The sequence below is a fragment of the Taeniopygia guttata genome, chromosome 21, assembly GCF_048771995.1.
Source record: "Taeniopygia guttata chromosome 21, bTaeGut7.mat, whole genome shotgun sequence".
Lineage (NCBI taxonomy): Eukaryota > Metazoa > Chordata > Aves > Passeriformes > Estrildidae > Taeniopygia > Taeniopygia guttata.
Genome location: NC_133046.1, coordinates 4,853,045 through 4,868,917, shown reverse-complemented (window position 1 = coordinate 4,868,917; position 15,873 = coordinate 4,853,045). Strand labels below are relative to the sequence as shown.

The window sequence follows — 15,873 nt, the reverse complement described above, 5'->3', positions numbered from 1 at the left end:
CCATGTGTTACAAATTGGGGTTTGCAGTCCAGACCATGACAACTGATGGACAAGGCAGAAGGAGATGCCTTAGAACTGATGCCATCCTTGAGTTGAGCATTTAGCTCTTGGTTAAGAAAGAAGATGGTGTGATCCTTTTCCTGCTGCCTTATTATTATGTTGCTCTCTCTCATTTCCGTTTCTTGTCACATGCAGGCTCTTCTGTCTCAGGATAAGAATCTTTTCCCTCCTTCTCCTCAGTAACTCAATAAAATGGGAAATTATTATGGCTCTTTACCTCTCTTTCTAAAAAGAGAATACATATACTCTGCCCAGACATGCACAGATGCTCTCCACACCAGACTGAACCCCATGGGAGCTGCTGTGGATCCCATGAGCTCTCTATGAGCAAAGCTGCTGGCATTGCTCAAACTGGCCAGAGCCAGAGGGGTTGCTGTGATCCTTGCTGCTTTGCACCAGCGCTCCTCTGCCAGGGAACACTTTTGTCCCATTGTTTTTCCTCTCTGTCCAAGTCCATGAAGCTCCCAGGCCTCCTGAAGACATAGAGTTAGGAGGTACAGGCAATTTATCTTCCTGGTGATATAAGGCCTGATAAAATAGAAGCACTGGTTAGGAGCAAAGCTCGTAAGTTTTTTCTGGCCTGTGTGTAAATTGTTTTCAACTCCCAGGGTCGGGTAACAAATGGAAGCTGTTGGTTCATTCATTCAGTGACAGGGGCTACTGGCTTTGCTGCCTGGAGCCAGAAAAGGGAGTGACACTTGCAGGGTCAGGTCTTTGCTCTGAGGGACCACCACTTGTGGATCCCTGGCTTGGGAGGCCACTATGAGACACCAGGGTAAGTCTGGGAGCCTGGGAAGCTCCAGCTAAGGAGAACACCTCCCAGGGATTATCCCTTTCTTTCCTGGCCAAGCCTGGGCCCATCAGGAAGGGTTTTCTCCTTCATTCCATAAAAGCAGGAACTGCTTCTTATTCATGATTGTTCTGTAGGGATGGGAAAAATCCACTCCACTAGCAATATTCTGCAGGAGTGGAAGGAAGGCAGGTTGTTCAGCCCTTTCACTTCCCATCCTGTCAGTGGACATCCCATCAGGAGCTAGAGCACAGTCACAGTGAGTTCCCAGAGGGGTTGATGTGTGCAGGGTGTGGGTGTGTGTGCTTCTGGCTCTGTGTGCACACACATGCACACTCCCTGAGAAAGATGAATACTGCTATAAATAGCTGGGGAAACCTATTGTCAGTTCTAAGGAGAGGAAGATAATGCTCCCTTGCATTTTGTATCTGGTAGCATGAGCCATTCCTGGATGTGAGAACCAGGTTAGCTAATGCTGTGAATCCCTGCAGCCTCCTTGCCTGGTGCTCCTGGAGCCATGCAGAGCCTTCCTCTGCCACAGCACTGGGCTCTGGGACTGCCACTTGCACTTCTCCCTCTCTGGTTGCTCTGCCAGGCAGTGTGGGATACCCAGACACTGTTGTTTCAGTGGCTGTAGCAGATCTGTGGGGTTTGGAAGGAGTGATGCTTTTTTCCTGAGGGAACTGCAGTGTGCCTCTGTTGGTGCGAGTCTGTGGGTTCACGGCTGTGCCTGTGACACCACTGCTGGGTCTTGCTGACTGCTCTTCTCTATGTGTGTGCAGGTGCTGGACATGGACACAGAGGATGACCCATTGTTACAGGATGCCTGGCTAGAGGAGGAAGATGAAGAGGTAGCCTTCAGCTCCCGGAAGAGGCGAGAGGGTGCTCTGTTGTGTGGGAAAAGCCCGTGCAGAGTCAGGCCCCTGTGTGTCACACTGCCCATGTCTGGCTTCTGGAATATTGTTGGCTGGGTGTTTACCAACCCATACTGTGCTGGCTTCATACTTTTCCTGGGCTGTGCCATCCCTGCCGTGCTTGCTGTTGTCATGTTCCTCCACTACCCTGCCCTGGATATCGACATCTCCTACAACGCCTTCGAGATCCGCAACCACGAGTCCTCGCAGCGCTTCGACGCCCTCGCCTTGGCCCTCAAATCCCAGTTTGGGTCATGGGGGAGGAACCGCCGGGACCTGGCTGATTTCACCTCGGAGACCCTGCAGAGGCTCATCTTCAAGCAGCTGCAGCAGCTTCAGCTCAACGCCTCCCACCTGGGGGTCAGCGCGCGGGTGAAGCGCAGCCCCGCGGAGGGCAGGGCGAGCTCCCTGCAGCCCCAGGCCCGCCTGGCCACAGCAAACCAGACTTCCCGAATCGGGAGGGGAGCCCCACGCTGGGACTACTCCAGCGCTTTTGTCAGTGCTAACACGCAGACTCACGCTCACTGGCGCATTGAGCTCGTTTTTCTGGCTCGGGGGGACTCTGAGAACAACATCTTCACCACGGAGCGCCTGGTCACCATCCACGAGGTTGAGCGCAAGATCATGGATCACCCTCGCTTCCGGGAATTCTGCTGGAAGCCCCATGAGGTCTTGAAGGACCTGCCCCTGGGTTCTTACTCCTACTGCTCCCCTCCCAGCTCCCTCATGACCTACTTCTTCCCCACTGAGAGAGGAGGGAAGATTTACTATGATGGCATGGGACAAGACCTTGCTGACATCCAAGGTGAGCTGAGGGCCGTGGGCAAGGGCTGGCATGCTCAAGGAATGCCTCTCCTCAGGTTCAGGCAGTCAGTGGGGTGCAGCTAGGAGGAGTGGCTGCCTTGTATGAAGAGGAAGATGCTGCTGGGCTGTGCCTTGAGGAATTGTCTTTTCTTCCCCAGGGCCCCTTTTCAAACCCTGCAACTCCAGTCACAGGTCCCACAGACAAGTGAGAGGGGTGTCCTGCATGGTACAGATGTCTTCTGCTGACCCTTGTCCCCTGTAGATGGCTGTGGTTCACTAGAGCAATGCCAGGGGCTTGAAAAGACAAAAAGGGATGAGCTTCCCTGCACTACAGATTGAAGAAGTCTGTGGGCTGCTCTGGTAGCTTGTGAGTCACCAGCTGGAAAGATTGCTATAAGGAGAGGAGGAAAAAGGCCCTGCCTCCTCCTCCCAGCTCTGTACCCTGTACTGTGCACCTCTGGTAGAACAGAGGCTCTGGGTGGTGACAAAGAGGTGACTCATGAGGAATGTGTGGGTGTGATGTGGCTGTGGGAGGTACCCCCCATCTGTCTCCCAAGCCAGGCTGCAGAGGGTAGCTGTCCAGGAGCCATGCAGGGAACAAGCAAAGGATTAAGTCCATCTGCTCCAATAACAGTTCTGCTACCAAAATAGGAAAGAGCATAGTTTCTGGTCTTTCTGGTACAAACTCCAGGGAACTGGATTTTGGGATAGATAGGCAGTGTCTCTTAGTCAGAACTAGCTGAGTGCCTCCACCTCTGCATCCCTCGCACCATCAGGTGGCAGAAGTACCAGGTCACAGCAGAGCCAGGATTCCTCTTCCATGGGCATTGTTTAGTTCTTGTGCTTCCAAGTGTGATGGAGAAAATACTGTCCCAGTGTAAGAGAAGGAAGAGTGTCCAGCAGTGGGGGTATTGCTCAGGATGTTGTTGGCTGGGTGTCCTGGTTTGAAAAGCAAAATCAGTGAGAGGCTCTAAGTCAGAAATACAATTTATTAGGAAAAAGGGAACAAAGAACGAAACACATACAGCAGCACAAAAGAAGAACTACTGACAGAGTTAGAGATACAACCTGACACTTGCTGGTTAGGGTGGTGGTAGCAGATATGGTTCTGTCCAAGCAGTTCTCCTGTGGACTGATGTAGTTTCCCTCTGGAGGTCCAGCGTAGAGAAGGTCTCAGCTGTTCCTCTTGGAAGAGGGGATTTACTTGCTGTCTGCACAACCCCACTTATATCCTTGATGGCATCGTTTGGCTCCTCCCTCTGGGTGTAGCATCTCACAATAGAATGCTGTGATCTTATCAGTCATGTGGCTAAAAGAACAGCTCCTCCTGGAGGGATTTATCTCTGAGTTATGGGATAAGGAAAGAAAGGGATTGCGGCTCGAGGTGGTGATGGAATACAGCCCAATATTATAACCTAGGACACTGGGGATGCTGTGGTTCAGGTCGGTCAGATGGAAGATGTGTCCCTGATGAGGAAATGCATGGAGGCAGCGACACAAGCAGTCACAGAAGAGAAGTGGGATGTGAGTCTTTGCAATCCAGGTTTCCCTGGCCCTCCTTGCTCTCTGGAAGGCAGCAGCAGTCAGCATTGCTCTGATGAAGGACACGATGACTCCCAGTTTCCCAGTGTCCGACTAGATCCTGTGCCTTGCCAAGACAATCAAGCAAGGCCTAACAAGAGTGGTGCTGCTTTCTCCTGCAGGGTCCCTGGAGCTGGCCATGACCCACCCCGAGTTCTACTGGTATGTGGATGAGGGTTTGTCTGCTGAGAACATGAAGAGCTCCCTGCTGCGGAGTGAGATCCTCTTCGGGGCACCCCTGCCCAACTACTACTCGGTGGAGGATCGCTGGGAGGAGCAGCGCCACAAGTTCCAGAACTTCGTCATCACCTACGTGGCCATGCTGGCCAAGCAGTCCACGAGGTGAGGGTGTGTGTAGGGAGTGCATAAGAGCAGGGAAGGGTGACAGAGCTCAACCCTGATTCGGGGCTCTGTGTGGTGGAAAAATCTCTCCTCCAACATGTGCTTCCAAAGAAAGGCTCAGCAGTCTCTGTTGTTCGGTCTCAAGGCAGTTTATTGCAAGTTATCTAAAAGATTTTCTCCTTGGGCTGCTGTGGTTTGCTCACAGCTCAGGCAGAGGCACACACACACCCTGACATCCTCTCTGACTCCCGACTGCTTCTTCTCTCCCCGCCCAGGGCTGCTGCTGTCTTTTGTATGTACATTACGTGTTACCTGTTTACAGTTTTTCCCCAATCCTATTACCTATATTAAATGGTGCTTTTCTACTCTAAACCAATCTGGGAGTGCCAACATCACCAAGAACATGGAGGGAAGGAAGAAGGAAGAGGGAGGACAGGGCAGGCCCAAATCCCTCCATCTTAAAACCTCTGACCCCCATGTACAAAACCAAAACCCCCCTGTACAGCACTCAAAAATTCTTCCCTCTACTTTGTGACTACTTCTACTATAACATCTAAACTTTTGTGAGTTCTTGTTCTTCCTGCAAGGCTGGTTAATCATTCCATGGCTCAAACCCAAAATCACAGCTGTTTCCAGCTGCCTGCCAGGGTCTCAAATGCTTCTGACCGGTGCCTGGAACCTCCAAAAATGTCTGAGGGACATTTTGAGTTCCAACAGAAGGGCTCAGGGTGGAATAGACCTTTCAGGGCAAAAGCTCTGCCTTGAAGTTCACACCAGGGCAGAAGTGCCTGTTCTACTCTGATAGCCACGTTCCATTTGGCTTCACTGGGAAGGCACCAGGCACAGAAGGCTTGACATGCTCTCTTGGGCTACTGGTCAGGCTTGAGCAGTGGCCAGGGCATAATGTTCCAGATGAAAAAGCATCTTCACTGAAACTGGGCTCAGCCACAGAGCTGTGAATGATGGTGGGGAGTATATGGCAGAAAACTACTCATATCCTCCCCTTTACTGCCACTTCCACATGCCAGAGACACCAATAGAGACAATGAAAAGGGGACAAAGTTTGAATCTACTGCCTGTCTTTCCACTGAGCCCTTGTCTGGCATAGGATCTTTTTGCTTCTGACTTTCAAATCCAGTTCCACTAGCTCAAACAGAACTGCCTTCCTGCTCTGAATTTGGTCACTACTGGTCTGATTCATTCATGAGTCTTTACTCAAGGCTGCTCAACCTGTGGATCCAATTCTGCTTTTTGTACAGAGAGGTGGGGAAGGGAGTTTCAGGGCAGGATAAGTTTCAGGAAGTGCAGGCTTTTTTCACTACCAGGTCTGTGTGACTTGGTTGAACAGAGCTTTGCTCAGTGCTTGTGAGAGAGAGAGATGATAAAATAGAGCTAAAAGAGCATCCCAGTACTCAGGCAGACAGAAGTCTTAGACTCTAGCTTTCTACTGCTCCCCAGAAGGAAGGGATGCTGACCTTCAAAAGCAGGTTGGAATGCAGGCAGCCACGGAAAATTCTCAGCAATGGGCTGGGAAAGCAGATTGTGACTCTGACAAGCCAAAAGGGAATTGAGGCTAAGGCTCAGTTCCAAAGCTCAGATCCCTGATAGCCTCCTATGGTGCAGCATTATTGTAGTTCTGGTTAAATTATGTTGGATTATTTTTGCTCTGAGCCTGCTTCCAGAGGCAGAACCTGGTAAATCATATAGTTTTTGATTAAGCTCTCCCTCTGCCTGCATCCACAGTGCTAATATAATAAGCAATGATTAGTATTCCAGATGGAATTGGCTTTGAAGGCTCCAGGAACTGTCTATTAGTGCCTAAGACCCACCATGCAGTGAAGGAATTTAAAAATAATAGACCTGCTCTTTATTTTTCTCCTTCCCTGTGTGAATCTCACCTCCAGCAACAACTTTGTTCAACCTGCTCTCACCACTCTGTTTCCTCAGAGAACTGCCAGGTTATTAGAGCATTGACCTCCTTTGGCTGTGGAGGAGATACTGTGCTTTAAAGCATCCAGCTCTGCTCCTTTTGTACTCAACTATTCCTCTTCTTTCATATCTCCCCACCCTAGCAAAGTCCAGGTGCTGTATGGAGGGACAGATTTGTTTGACTATGAAGTGAGGAGGACTTTCAACAATGACATGTTGCTGGCCTTCATCAGCAGCAGCTGCATAGCTGTCTTGGTGTACATCCTCACCTCCTGCTCAGGTATGCTGGAGTCACAGCTACCCTGTTCTAACACAAATCCAAATGTGCCCTGTTCTGACACAAACCCAGATGTGCCCTGTTCTGACACAAATCCAGATGTGCCCTGTTCTGACACAAACCCAAATGTGCCCTGTTCTGATACAAATCCAAATGAGCCCTGTTCTAACACAAATCTAGATGTGCCCTGTTCTAACAAACACAAATCCAGATGTGCCCTGCTCTAACACAAATCCAGATGTGCCCTGTTCTGATACAAATCCAAATGTGCCCTGTTCTAACACAAATCCAGATGTGCCCTGTTCTGACACAAATCCAAATGTGCCCTGTTCTAACAAACACAAATCCAGATGAGCCCTGTTCTGACACAAATCCAAATGAGCCCTGTTCTAACAAACACAAACCCAAATGTGCCCTGTTCTAACAAACACAAACCCAAATGTGCCCTGTTCTAACAAACACAAATCCAGATGAGCCCTGTTCTAACAAACACAAATCCAAATGTGCCCTGTTCTAACACAAATCCAAATGAGCCCTGTCTCTCTGTGTCAAGGCTGAGGAGAGACTCTGATGCCCTGGCACCAGTGTGGCTGTGTGGCACAGCAGAGTGCAGGAGGGCAAGCCAGTCTGATTCTCCAGAGCAGAGATTTATGGGCAGGGTGAGGGAAAGACTCACAGGAGGTCAGGAATAAGATGCAAATGCCCATCTTGGTAACACTGGCATAAATTTGATGTAATTTTTTTCATGAGCCTCATGGGAAGGAGTCTGCAAGCAGTACTCCTGCAGCCCTGAACTGTTCTGTCACCAACACACTCATGGGATCCACTATCCCAACAGGGCAGGTGGGAGGTGTCTGTTCTGCTGGGGGTGGCCAGAAATACTATTTTTACACGTTTCTTTTCTGCTGCAGTGTTTCTGTCATTCTTTGGCATTGCCAGCATTGGGCTAAGCTGCCTGGTGGCTCTGTTCCTGTACCATGTCGTGTTTGGGATCCAGTACCTGGGTATACTCAATGGTGTGGCTGCCTTTGTCATCGTGGGGATTGGTAAGATCATCTTTACTCCAAGCCTGTGCTTTACCTGTGCTGCCTTGCCCTGCCTTCTGTCTGCAGGAGGTGGCAAATGCAGATTGAATTCTCAGGCCCTTTTCCATTACCTAGCAGTTTAATATTTGCAGGTCAAATGTCAAGGGGGCAATCACATTTTTAGCAGGTGTCACTTCTGTGAGCAGAGTATCAATATCTCTGCTTTTCTTTTTGTTTTTATTTATATGTTCTTTTTATCAATATCTCTGCTTGTCTTTTTCCAGGAGTTGATGATGTCTTTGTTTTCATCAACACCTACCGCCAAGCCACCCACCTCAAGGACCTGCGACTGCGCATGATCCACACGATCCAGACAGCAGGGAAAGCCACCTTCTTCACCTCCCTGACCACAGCTGCAGCCTATGCTGCCAACATCTTCTCTCAGGTACCCTGGACCTTTGCAATTTGGGGCTTTCATTTCTGCCAGCAGGCCTAATAGATCAGGAACCTGCCAACAGCATCTGTGCTCTCAGTGGGCTGCCAGACCTGCTCCTTACAGGGCTGTCTCTTACTTCTGTGAGGTGGTGGATTATCCAAGCAAATACTTCTGTGCTGTCACAGTACAGCTGGTCTGTAGCTGGACAAGGTAAATCTGACCATTACAGAAATCCAATTCGGTTAGCCTGGTTCATTCTAGAAAATAAGTAAAACAAGTCCCTGAGAGAGCAATCATTGGTTAGACTTGAACTCAGTCATGTTCCTTCTAGACTGCAGACATGCCACTGGTCAAGGAGCTGGGGTGGTGTTAAGACCCAAACCAATCAGTTTTAAACCCCCTATATAAGGAGGCTGTTGCTGTTGTCACATGGATCTCAGAGAGTTGGTGGTGTCTCTGTCTCCAACCAACGACCCCACTGTGCCACTGATCAAACAGGCTCTGTTTCAGTGCTTTACCTATCAGATTTGCTGATTTTCATCACTGAAGTCAGCATGTACTATTCTCAGGTTCCTCCAGACATCTCTTCCTTGCCTGCTATCTCTTCAGCAACCCTGCCTCAGTCGATTCCTGTTGCTGATGGTGGAGACAGGAATGTGACATATACACACACACCAGAGTTCGTGTGGCAACGGTTAACCTCTGTTGAAGCACATCCTCTTTTATAGGGGCCTTGAATTTCCTGTGCTTTGAGAGAGGATTGAACAAAGGTCTTAACTCTGCCCAGCTGACTGGCCAATGATACAGGGATTGGATGGGGTTACCTTGTTTGGACTTAAATTTAGCCTATCAATATTGTGTCCAGGGGCTTGTTTGCTTCAATTCTCTAACAAGCTAAGCTGGTCAAGTAAGTGTCTGTCATGGCCAAATTATTTGTGTAGCTATAGACCAGCTATAGCCTTTGCAGATCCCAATCCCATGTTGTCTCTCTTCATGTAGATCCCAGCTGTGCATGACTTCGGACTCTTCATGTCACTGATTGTGTCCTGCTGCTGGGTAGCTGTGCTCTTCACCATGCCAGCTGCTCTTGGAATATGGACCCTTTATGTGTCCCCATTAGAGAGCTCCTGCCAAGCCAGGTGAGCCCTGCAGCCTGTGGGTGGGAAGTTGTGGAATTTGCAGTCAAGGAGGTTTGCAAATTACTTCCCTTTTTTCTCAGTTTATCCTCATTCCTTTCAGGGAGCTTGACTTTGGCTCTGACAGAAGGGAAATTTAAGTTCTGCCATTCCAGATTCAAGCAAAATGGAAGGGTCAAGTCCCGGTCTCATTCTCTCTCAGTCAATCCTCTTGGTTGAATCCCATGGAGTATTGGACCATTCGTTTCCTCAGAGCACTTAATGCACAGCTAAACCTTCAAGCAGTGGAGATGCAAGCCCTGCAAGGCAGACAGATCCCCACTGCTCCTGCCTGTGAGCACAAGCAGCACGTGGAGATTTGTGTTTGAAAGTCAGCACGTTTCCTTTTCCCCTGCTCTTTAGCACTGCAGGTGACCTGGAATGATTTTATTCATTAGCAGGGAGATGAACTGCTGAAACTCCTCTCACGCAGCACTCAGTGTCCACAGCTCAGCCCTGCTCTGTGTGTCCAGCCCAGCCCTTGCCCTCTCAGCACTCAACAATGGAATTTGCTGCTGGTGATAGTAAAAGAGTTTTAAAATCATGGGGATTTAGGGTTAAAAGGAAAATTAAGCTTAGTAGGCCCTAAGAAAAAAATAAATTCCCTAGGTACATGAAGGCCTTGTACCTTGCTAGATCTGCACCTGTGTACCTAGTACATGATAAATGATATAATTGTTAGATGTGATGATTGTTTAGTAATTAAATATAATTACTGTTTAATTGTAAGAATAATAATGAGAAACTGTGGTCAGGGGCCTAAGAAAGATCACGAGAAACTCATGTCAATGTATACAATAGAACAATGTAAGTTTAATAATTAATATGTAAGTTATATAACGATAGAATATAAAATACGTTCAGCTCAAAAGCCGTGTCGGAGTCAGAGTTGGGTCTGCACCCGATTCCCAGAGCTCTCAATAAAAGCACCTGCATAGAATCATATCCTGTGATTATGTGTGCTCCTGAACGCTGACACTGGCAGTTCCTGTTGTCTTTCCAAGCAGTTGGAGCAGGTTGTTCCTGTGCTCGTTGCCACTGAAGGAGCCCACTGGTGACTCTTCACAGGGTATGTGGCTTAAAACTCTTGCCTTTGTCTCCTTTCCTGCTTCAACCCAGCTGCAGTCAGAAGTGCACCAAAAAGAGTGCCTTGCACCTGGCTGAAGATCTCTTCATTGCCTCAGCAGCCACCTCCAGAGCAGGCAGAGAGACCCTTCCTTACCTTGATGATGACATCCCACTGCTCAGCGTGGAGGAGGAGCCTGGTATGTGTCTGCTGTTTGGTGCCTTTAGGGATATCACACTGCCCTCTTCATCCTCCCTACCCCTGACACTGGTCCTTGCCTCAGTTCCCTGATTTGTAAGCTGGAGATGGTGTCATCATGGGAAGTTGTAGGACTCAGGACTCAATATTCTTTGTAAGTTTGCTTTGAGATCTTCAGTGGGTGTCAATGCATGCTTTCTTAACGAGTTTGCTAATTCTCTTGGGTGCACTGTGGTCTGTTTTCTGTCTGGACTCAGTGATTGTGACATGGAAGTAGCCATGAAACATCTAATCCATACCACCAGGACAGCTCACCATGGAGTTAAGTTTTCCTCTCTTCCCTGCCATTTGGAGCACTGTATTTGGGAAGCAGGAGAAAGAACACTGTTGTTCTCCAGCATCACCCCCCTAGAGCAGCTCCATCATCATGGTATGAAGAGAGCAGTGACTTGCCTGAGCTCACATAAGCAACCTAGAAAAAAAACCCCAGAAATTACCCGTCTGTTGTTAGCAGGAGATAATCCTTCCAGTCCTGATCCCAAGAAAAAGATGCTTACAGGGTCGTGCTCTCTTGTACTTTGCTTTTAAAACTTGCTGGAATCTCTTTTAAACTGCCCAACAGCAGTGGTCAGGGCAGTGAGTAACTTTCAGGCCCACAGACAAACTGGAACTGGAGAAAACTGAATCAATTCCATGGCATGTGCAGAGCCTTGCTGCAGAGTGGGCTCTGAGGTGCCTTTGACAGGCAGGCAGAGAAGCTCTGGCTCTGTGCTGCGAGAATTCTCCTTAGTATGCCAGAGCCACATGCCATGGTGATGTATGGAAATAATCCCTCTCTTCCCTGCAAACAGCAGAATGTTTTCCTCAGGGCCCCTGGGCACGAGGGAGCTGTGAAGAAGCAAAGCAGCTTGTTCCAGTGGCTGCCCAAGCGTGGTTTGTAGGTTGGCTGTACAGTGTGCCAGGCATGCTCCATCCCTCTGCAGCAAGTGCCCACTTCTCACACATAGAGAAGGGGGCATTTCCCTTGGCATCCCTGATCTGGAGATAGGAGAATCAAGGAGGAGTCAGGAAGAGGTCAGCTGTGTATAATTAGCAGTAAGACATATTTAGTGGGGACAAATTCTGCTTGGCCCAAAAGTGTCCCTGTGACCTTATGGACAGTGTTTGTGGGGTTTGCTAGAGCAAGGAATAGCCTGAAGCATAGATTTGCACTGAGCTATGGATTTACATGTGTAGCTGTTGCATGGCAGTGATTTGACAAAGATGCTTCTTAAAACATGCTGGAGTTAAAACTGCCTCTGCTGGGGTCTTACTCCATCTCCTTATCTTGAGTTGTACAGCACCTTGTAGAACATTTGATAAAGGAGAGCAGAGAGCTCTGAGACACTCATGACACTGAAACTACTTTTGATTTTTCTCTATTTTAGTCTCCCTGGAAATGGGGGATGTCCCCTTGGTGTCTGTGATGCCAGAAAATCTGCAGCTCTCTGCAGAGAAGAGCAACCAGGGTCATTTGATAACTCATCTGCAAGAGCTGCTGGAACACTGGGTGCTGTGGTCTGCAGTGAAGAGCAGATGGGTGATTGTGGGTAAGCAAGGAGGAGGGTTACATCTACATGGATTTGAGAGGATTTGACATTTCAGTCAGTCTCCAAGCCTTGATTATTAGTTACAAGAGCTGGGAAAAGGGACATGGTAAATGTCTTCTAACACAGTGGGAGAATGCTCCCTGAACAGTCAGTCCCTAAGGGACTTTTCCATCCCTTTCTTCTCACTCAGATCTAAAGTGGCAATTCCTGATGGAGTTTTTTTCCAGGCATGGGGCTTATTACAAGAAAGCCCAGCTGCCAGTGTGCTTTAGTGGCTGTTCTCTTTCCAGCTGAAAATACCATTTTCTACCACATGCCTGCTCTCTGAGCATGTCTGAAGTGTGCAGTGCATGTAGGGTCCCAGGCTCACCCAGGTTTCTCCTTGCAGGGCTCTTTCTCCTCGTTTTGCTCCTGTCCATATTCTTTGCTAGCCGCCTCCATCCAGCTAGCCGTGCTCCAGTCTTGTTCCGGCCAGACACGAACATCCAGGTGCTACTGGATCTGAAATACAACCTGAGTGCTGAAGGCTTCTCCTGCATCACCTGCTCAGGTGAGAACACTGGTTCCCAAACTATGGTGGGTGCAATCCATCCTGGCCTAAGCCCTGGATTGGAGGAGCTGAAATGTGAGGCAGACACCTACAATGTTCAAATATCTCATTGGGCATTGGATGGACCCCGTGGAAAGGAGGCACACGTTGGGAATAGGATGGTAGAGTTGCCTGTAGGAGTGGAGTGTTTAGAAAAGTATTTCCTGCTTTAGCCATGAACTGCCTGAGTATTTCTTCAGGAGCAATCCCTTCACAGACCATTTAAACTGATTACTTTTACTCATAAGTGCTGGTCTCATGTCAGTGCCCAGCAAAGAGACTGTGGCACTGTGTTGCCTGCTCAGGGTTTGGTAATTCAGCAGCAGAGGTGTCTGTGTCTGTCTGTGAGCAGCCTGTGCACAGGCCTGGTATGTCTTTTCTCATACCATTCACTCTTTCTTCCCTGACTAACCTTGTGGGACAGGTTTGTTTCAGGAAAAGCCCCACAGTTTGCAGAACAACATCCGAACTTCCTTGGAAAAAAAGAAGAGGGGCTCAGGTTCACCTTGGGGAAGCAAAGGCAGCATGAGTGATGCAGGGCAGCAAGGTGAGTGAGGCATGATGACTCTGGCCACACTTGCAGCCAGGGCCCAAGGATCCACTGGGGTGCAAACGAAACCACATGCTCTCTGAATCACTGATGGGGAACAATTCTCTTCAGAGCCTGCCCCACTGAGCCCTAGGTTGGTGCTGGATATATGGGGTATCTTTAGAATGCCCCTTTCCCTGCATACCTACTGCTCTCTAGGACATGGTCCTGTGACCCTGGTGGCAGTATCATCTCATGTCATATCCCTCTGATCTGAGTACAAGCTTAGGAACTCCAAGCTTTCACAGCCCAGTCCTATTCACAACCTTGTTGGCAGGTCACAAGGAGAGTAAATTCAGTTTGCAGGGGATTTTGAGGATAAAAGAGTTATTGGGCCAGGTCCCAAGAAGACATGAATCAATAAGCCATCAGGAATTACTGCAGCTCAGGATGTATTTGTGATGGTCTTTGAAAGATGTGCTGTGCTGCCAGAAGGCAGAGGCTGTGCCTGGTGTCTCTGAGCAGACAGCAGACCACAAGAACCCTCCTTTGCTCTGGCTGTGTCTGTAGGATTTGCTGGTTGAGAAGTACCACCAAACCTCATGCCCTTTGTTTTCTTCAGAGCTCCAGGGGACTGTGTACATCTCCAAGTCCAGGAGCAAGGGAAGACCAGCCATCTACAGATTCTCACTCAATGCCAGTGTCCCTGCGCCCTGGCAGATGGTGTCACCAGGAGATGGGGAGGTGCCTTCATTCCAGGTAAGTCAGTCCAGGATGTTGGACCCCTCTAGCAAGAGGGCAACACTCAGCAGGTGAGCACAAGAGCCTCCTCCCGTCTCTCCATGGGGTCCTGGGTAGCTTTGGGTGACATTTTCAGAGCACTGCAGTAGGGTGGTTAGCACAGAAGGCATTGTGCTTGGCATCATCCAAGATGATACCTTGGAGTGCCACAAGACTTCAGCTGTTGCTGTTGTGAGGTGACTGTCAGTGATGGGAGCAAAACTGGGTGTCAGTAGAGCAGGTGTCCCTCACCCTGGGCAGAGCAGCCACCATTCAGCCTCAGCCCCTGGGAATGAGGGTATTAGGGGGTCTGTCACACACTGGCCAGCACTGGGAAGGGGCAGGCTGGGGGCTGACTGTGCCTGGCAGTGCTCATTCTGTGTGGCTGTGCCAGTGCTCAGGGAAGAAGGGAGAGTGTGATGCTAACGTGCAACAGGCTGCAACCCTGTGGAGTTAAGTGTCTGTTTTCATTAATCCATTGCTTAGGTGTATAGAGTGCCTTTCGGTAACTTCACCAGGAAGCTGACAGCTTGTGTGTCCACAGTAGGGCTGCTTAAGCAGATGAGCCCCAGGAAATGGATGATGACCACCTTGTCCTGTGACACCAAGAAGGGCTGGAAGTTCGATTTCAGTTTCTACGTGGCCTCCAAGGAGCAGCAGCGAACACGGTAACCTTCCAAACCCCCCCTTGGGACAAGGCAACAGAAACAGCACAGCTGAGGGGCTGATGTGAGATGCCTAATGGCCAGTGCTAGTCCTGCCCTTAATCAGTGACATCCATGGCTCTAGAATTTGCTTTGCTGCATATATGCCCTATCTCTGCAGCTGCTTTGCAGGCCCCATAGCATCATTAACAGGCAAAAGGCTTGAGAGACTGTGACTGGGGGGCTGCTTTGAGTGGCAAAAACATGTTGGTGATTTGGTTCTTGCCCTTACTCACCTGCACTCTTGGGCTGAATAGTCTTCAGATGTTCACCTTTCCCATCGCTTCTGTCCCTGAGAATGTCTATTTCCATGTAATATTTTGGACGCTTCATCTTCTCTACCTCTGTTCCCCCATAACAAACTTTCTTTGCTGCACAGGAAGCTGTATTTTGCTCAGTCACACAAGCCCCCTTACCATGGCCGAGTGTGTGTGGCACCTCCGGGCTGTCTGCTCAGCTCCAGCCCAGACGGACCCACCAAAGGCATCCTGTACGTTCCCAGCGAGAAAGGTAAGCTGATACATGTCTGTGGGAATCCAGAACTTCCCTCTGGCTGCCCTGGCAGGTCTGGGACCCTGGCAGGGGTCAGGAACACCCCTGGACAGAGCCCCCAGAGACACTGTCTGTGATCTCTGTCCATGGAAAAGAGTTTTCAATCTTACAGGATGAATTACAAACTCTGAGTGTTTGATATAAGTAATAATTAAGTGTGGCACGGGTGCAAAAGTAAAATTTTAGGTTTCTAGATTAGGGGTCCAAAGGGGACACAATGGAGGAAATTGGGTGTGTCTTGTCCTTTTTCTCTTTCTTCATGCCCTCCATGTTTCACTGTGGTGTTGGCATTTTTCTGTTGGTTCAGGCTGGGGACACACTGTCCAACGTAGGTGACAGATATTGGCACGTTATTGTAAATCCAGCACAGGTAGTTTGTGGTATTTAATGTTTGTACCATCCCACTGAGGGCAGAGCCCCACACGCTGCCCTGCAGGACAGAGCTGCGGCAGGGCAGCAGAACATGTTAGAGATAAACAGAATAAACAACCTTGAAACAGCACAGATGAATTATGGCTTCTGCTTTGGCAATG

The 15,873-nt window shown here is 49.2% G+C and overlaps 1 protein-coding gene across 9 annotated transcripts in view; it reads left to right on the top strand.

Annotated features, from left to right (window-relative positions):
• The window catches only part of DISP3 (dispatched RND transporter family member 3), a 75,143-nt gene that overhangs the window by 15,453 nt on the left and 43,817 nt on the right, over positions 1–15,873 (top strand). For 8 of the 9 annotated variants that reach the window (XR_012051700.1, XR_012051699.1, XM_072917451.1 and 5 more), the window contains exons 2-14: positions 1,633–2,569; positions 4,272–4,491; positions 6,564–6,700; positions 7,609–7,743; positions 8,007–8,167; positions 9,158–9,297; positions 10,453–10,598; positions 12,025–12,186; positions 12,575–12,736; positions 13,200–13,322; positions 13,927–14,063; positions 14,571–14,752; positions 15,168–15,298. Coding sequence is in view for 7 of the 9 variants with exons in the window: in XM_072917451.1 (XP_072773552.1) it covers positions 1,642–2,569; positions 4,272–4,491; positions 6,564–6,700; positions 7,609–7,743; positions 8,007–8,167; positions 9,158–9,297; positions 10,453–10,598; positions 12,025–12,186; positions 12,575–12,736; positions 13,200–13,322; positions 13,927–14,063; positions 14,571–14,752; positions 15,168–15,298 (2,764 nt within the window). In the remaining 2 variants the exon portion in view is untranslated. Of the gene's footprint in view, positions 1–1,620; positions 2,570–4,271; positions 4,492–6,563; positions 6,701–7,608; positions 7,744–8,006; positions 8,168–9,157; positions 9,298–10,452; positions 10,599–12,024; positions 12,187–12,574; positions 12,737–13,199; positions 13,323–13,926; positions 14,064–14,570; positions 14,753–15,167; positions 15,299–15,873 lie in introns of those variants that run through there. The other variant, XM_072917448.1, reaches the window with a different exon arrangement.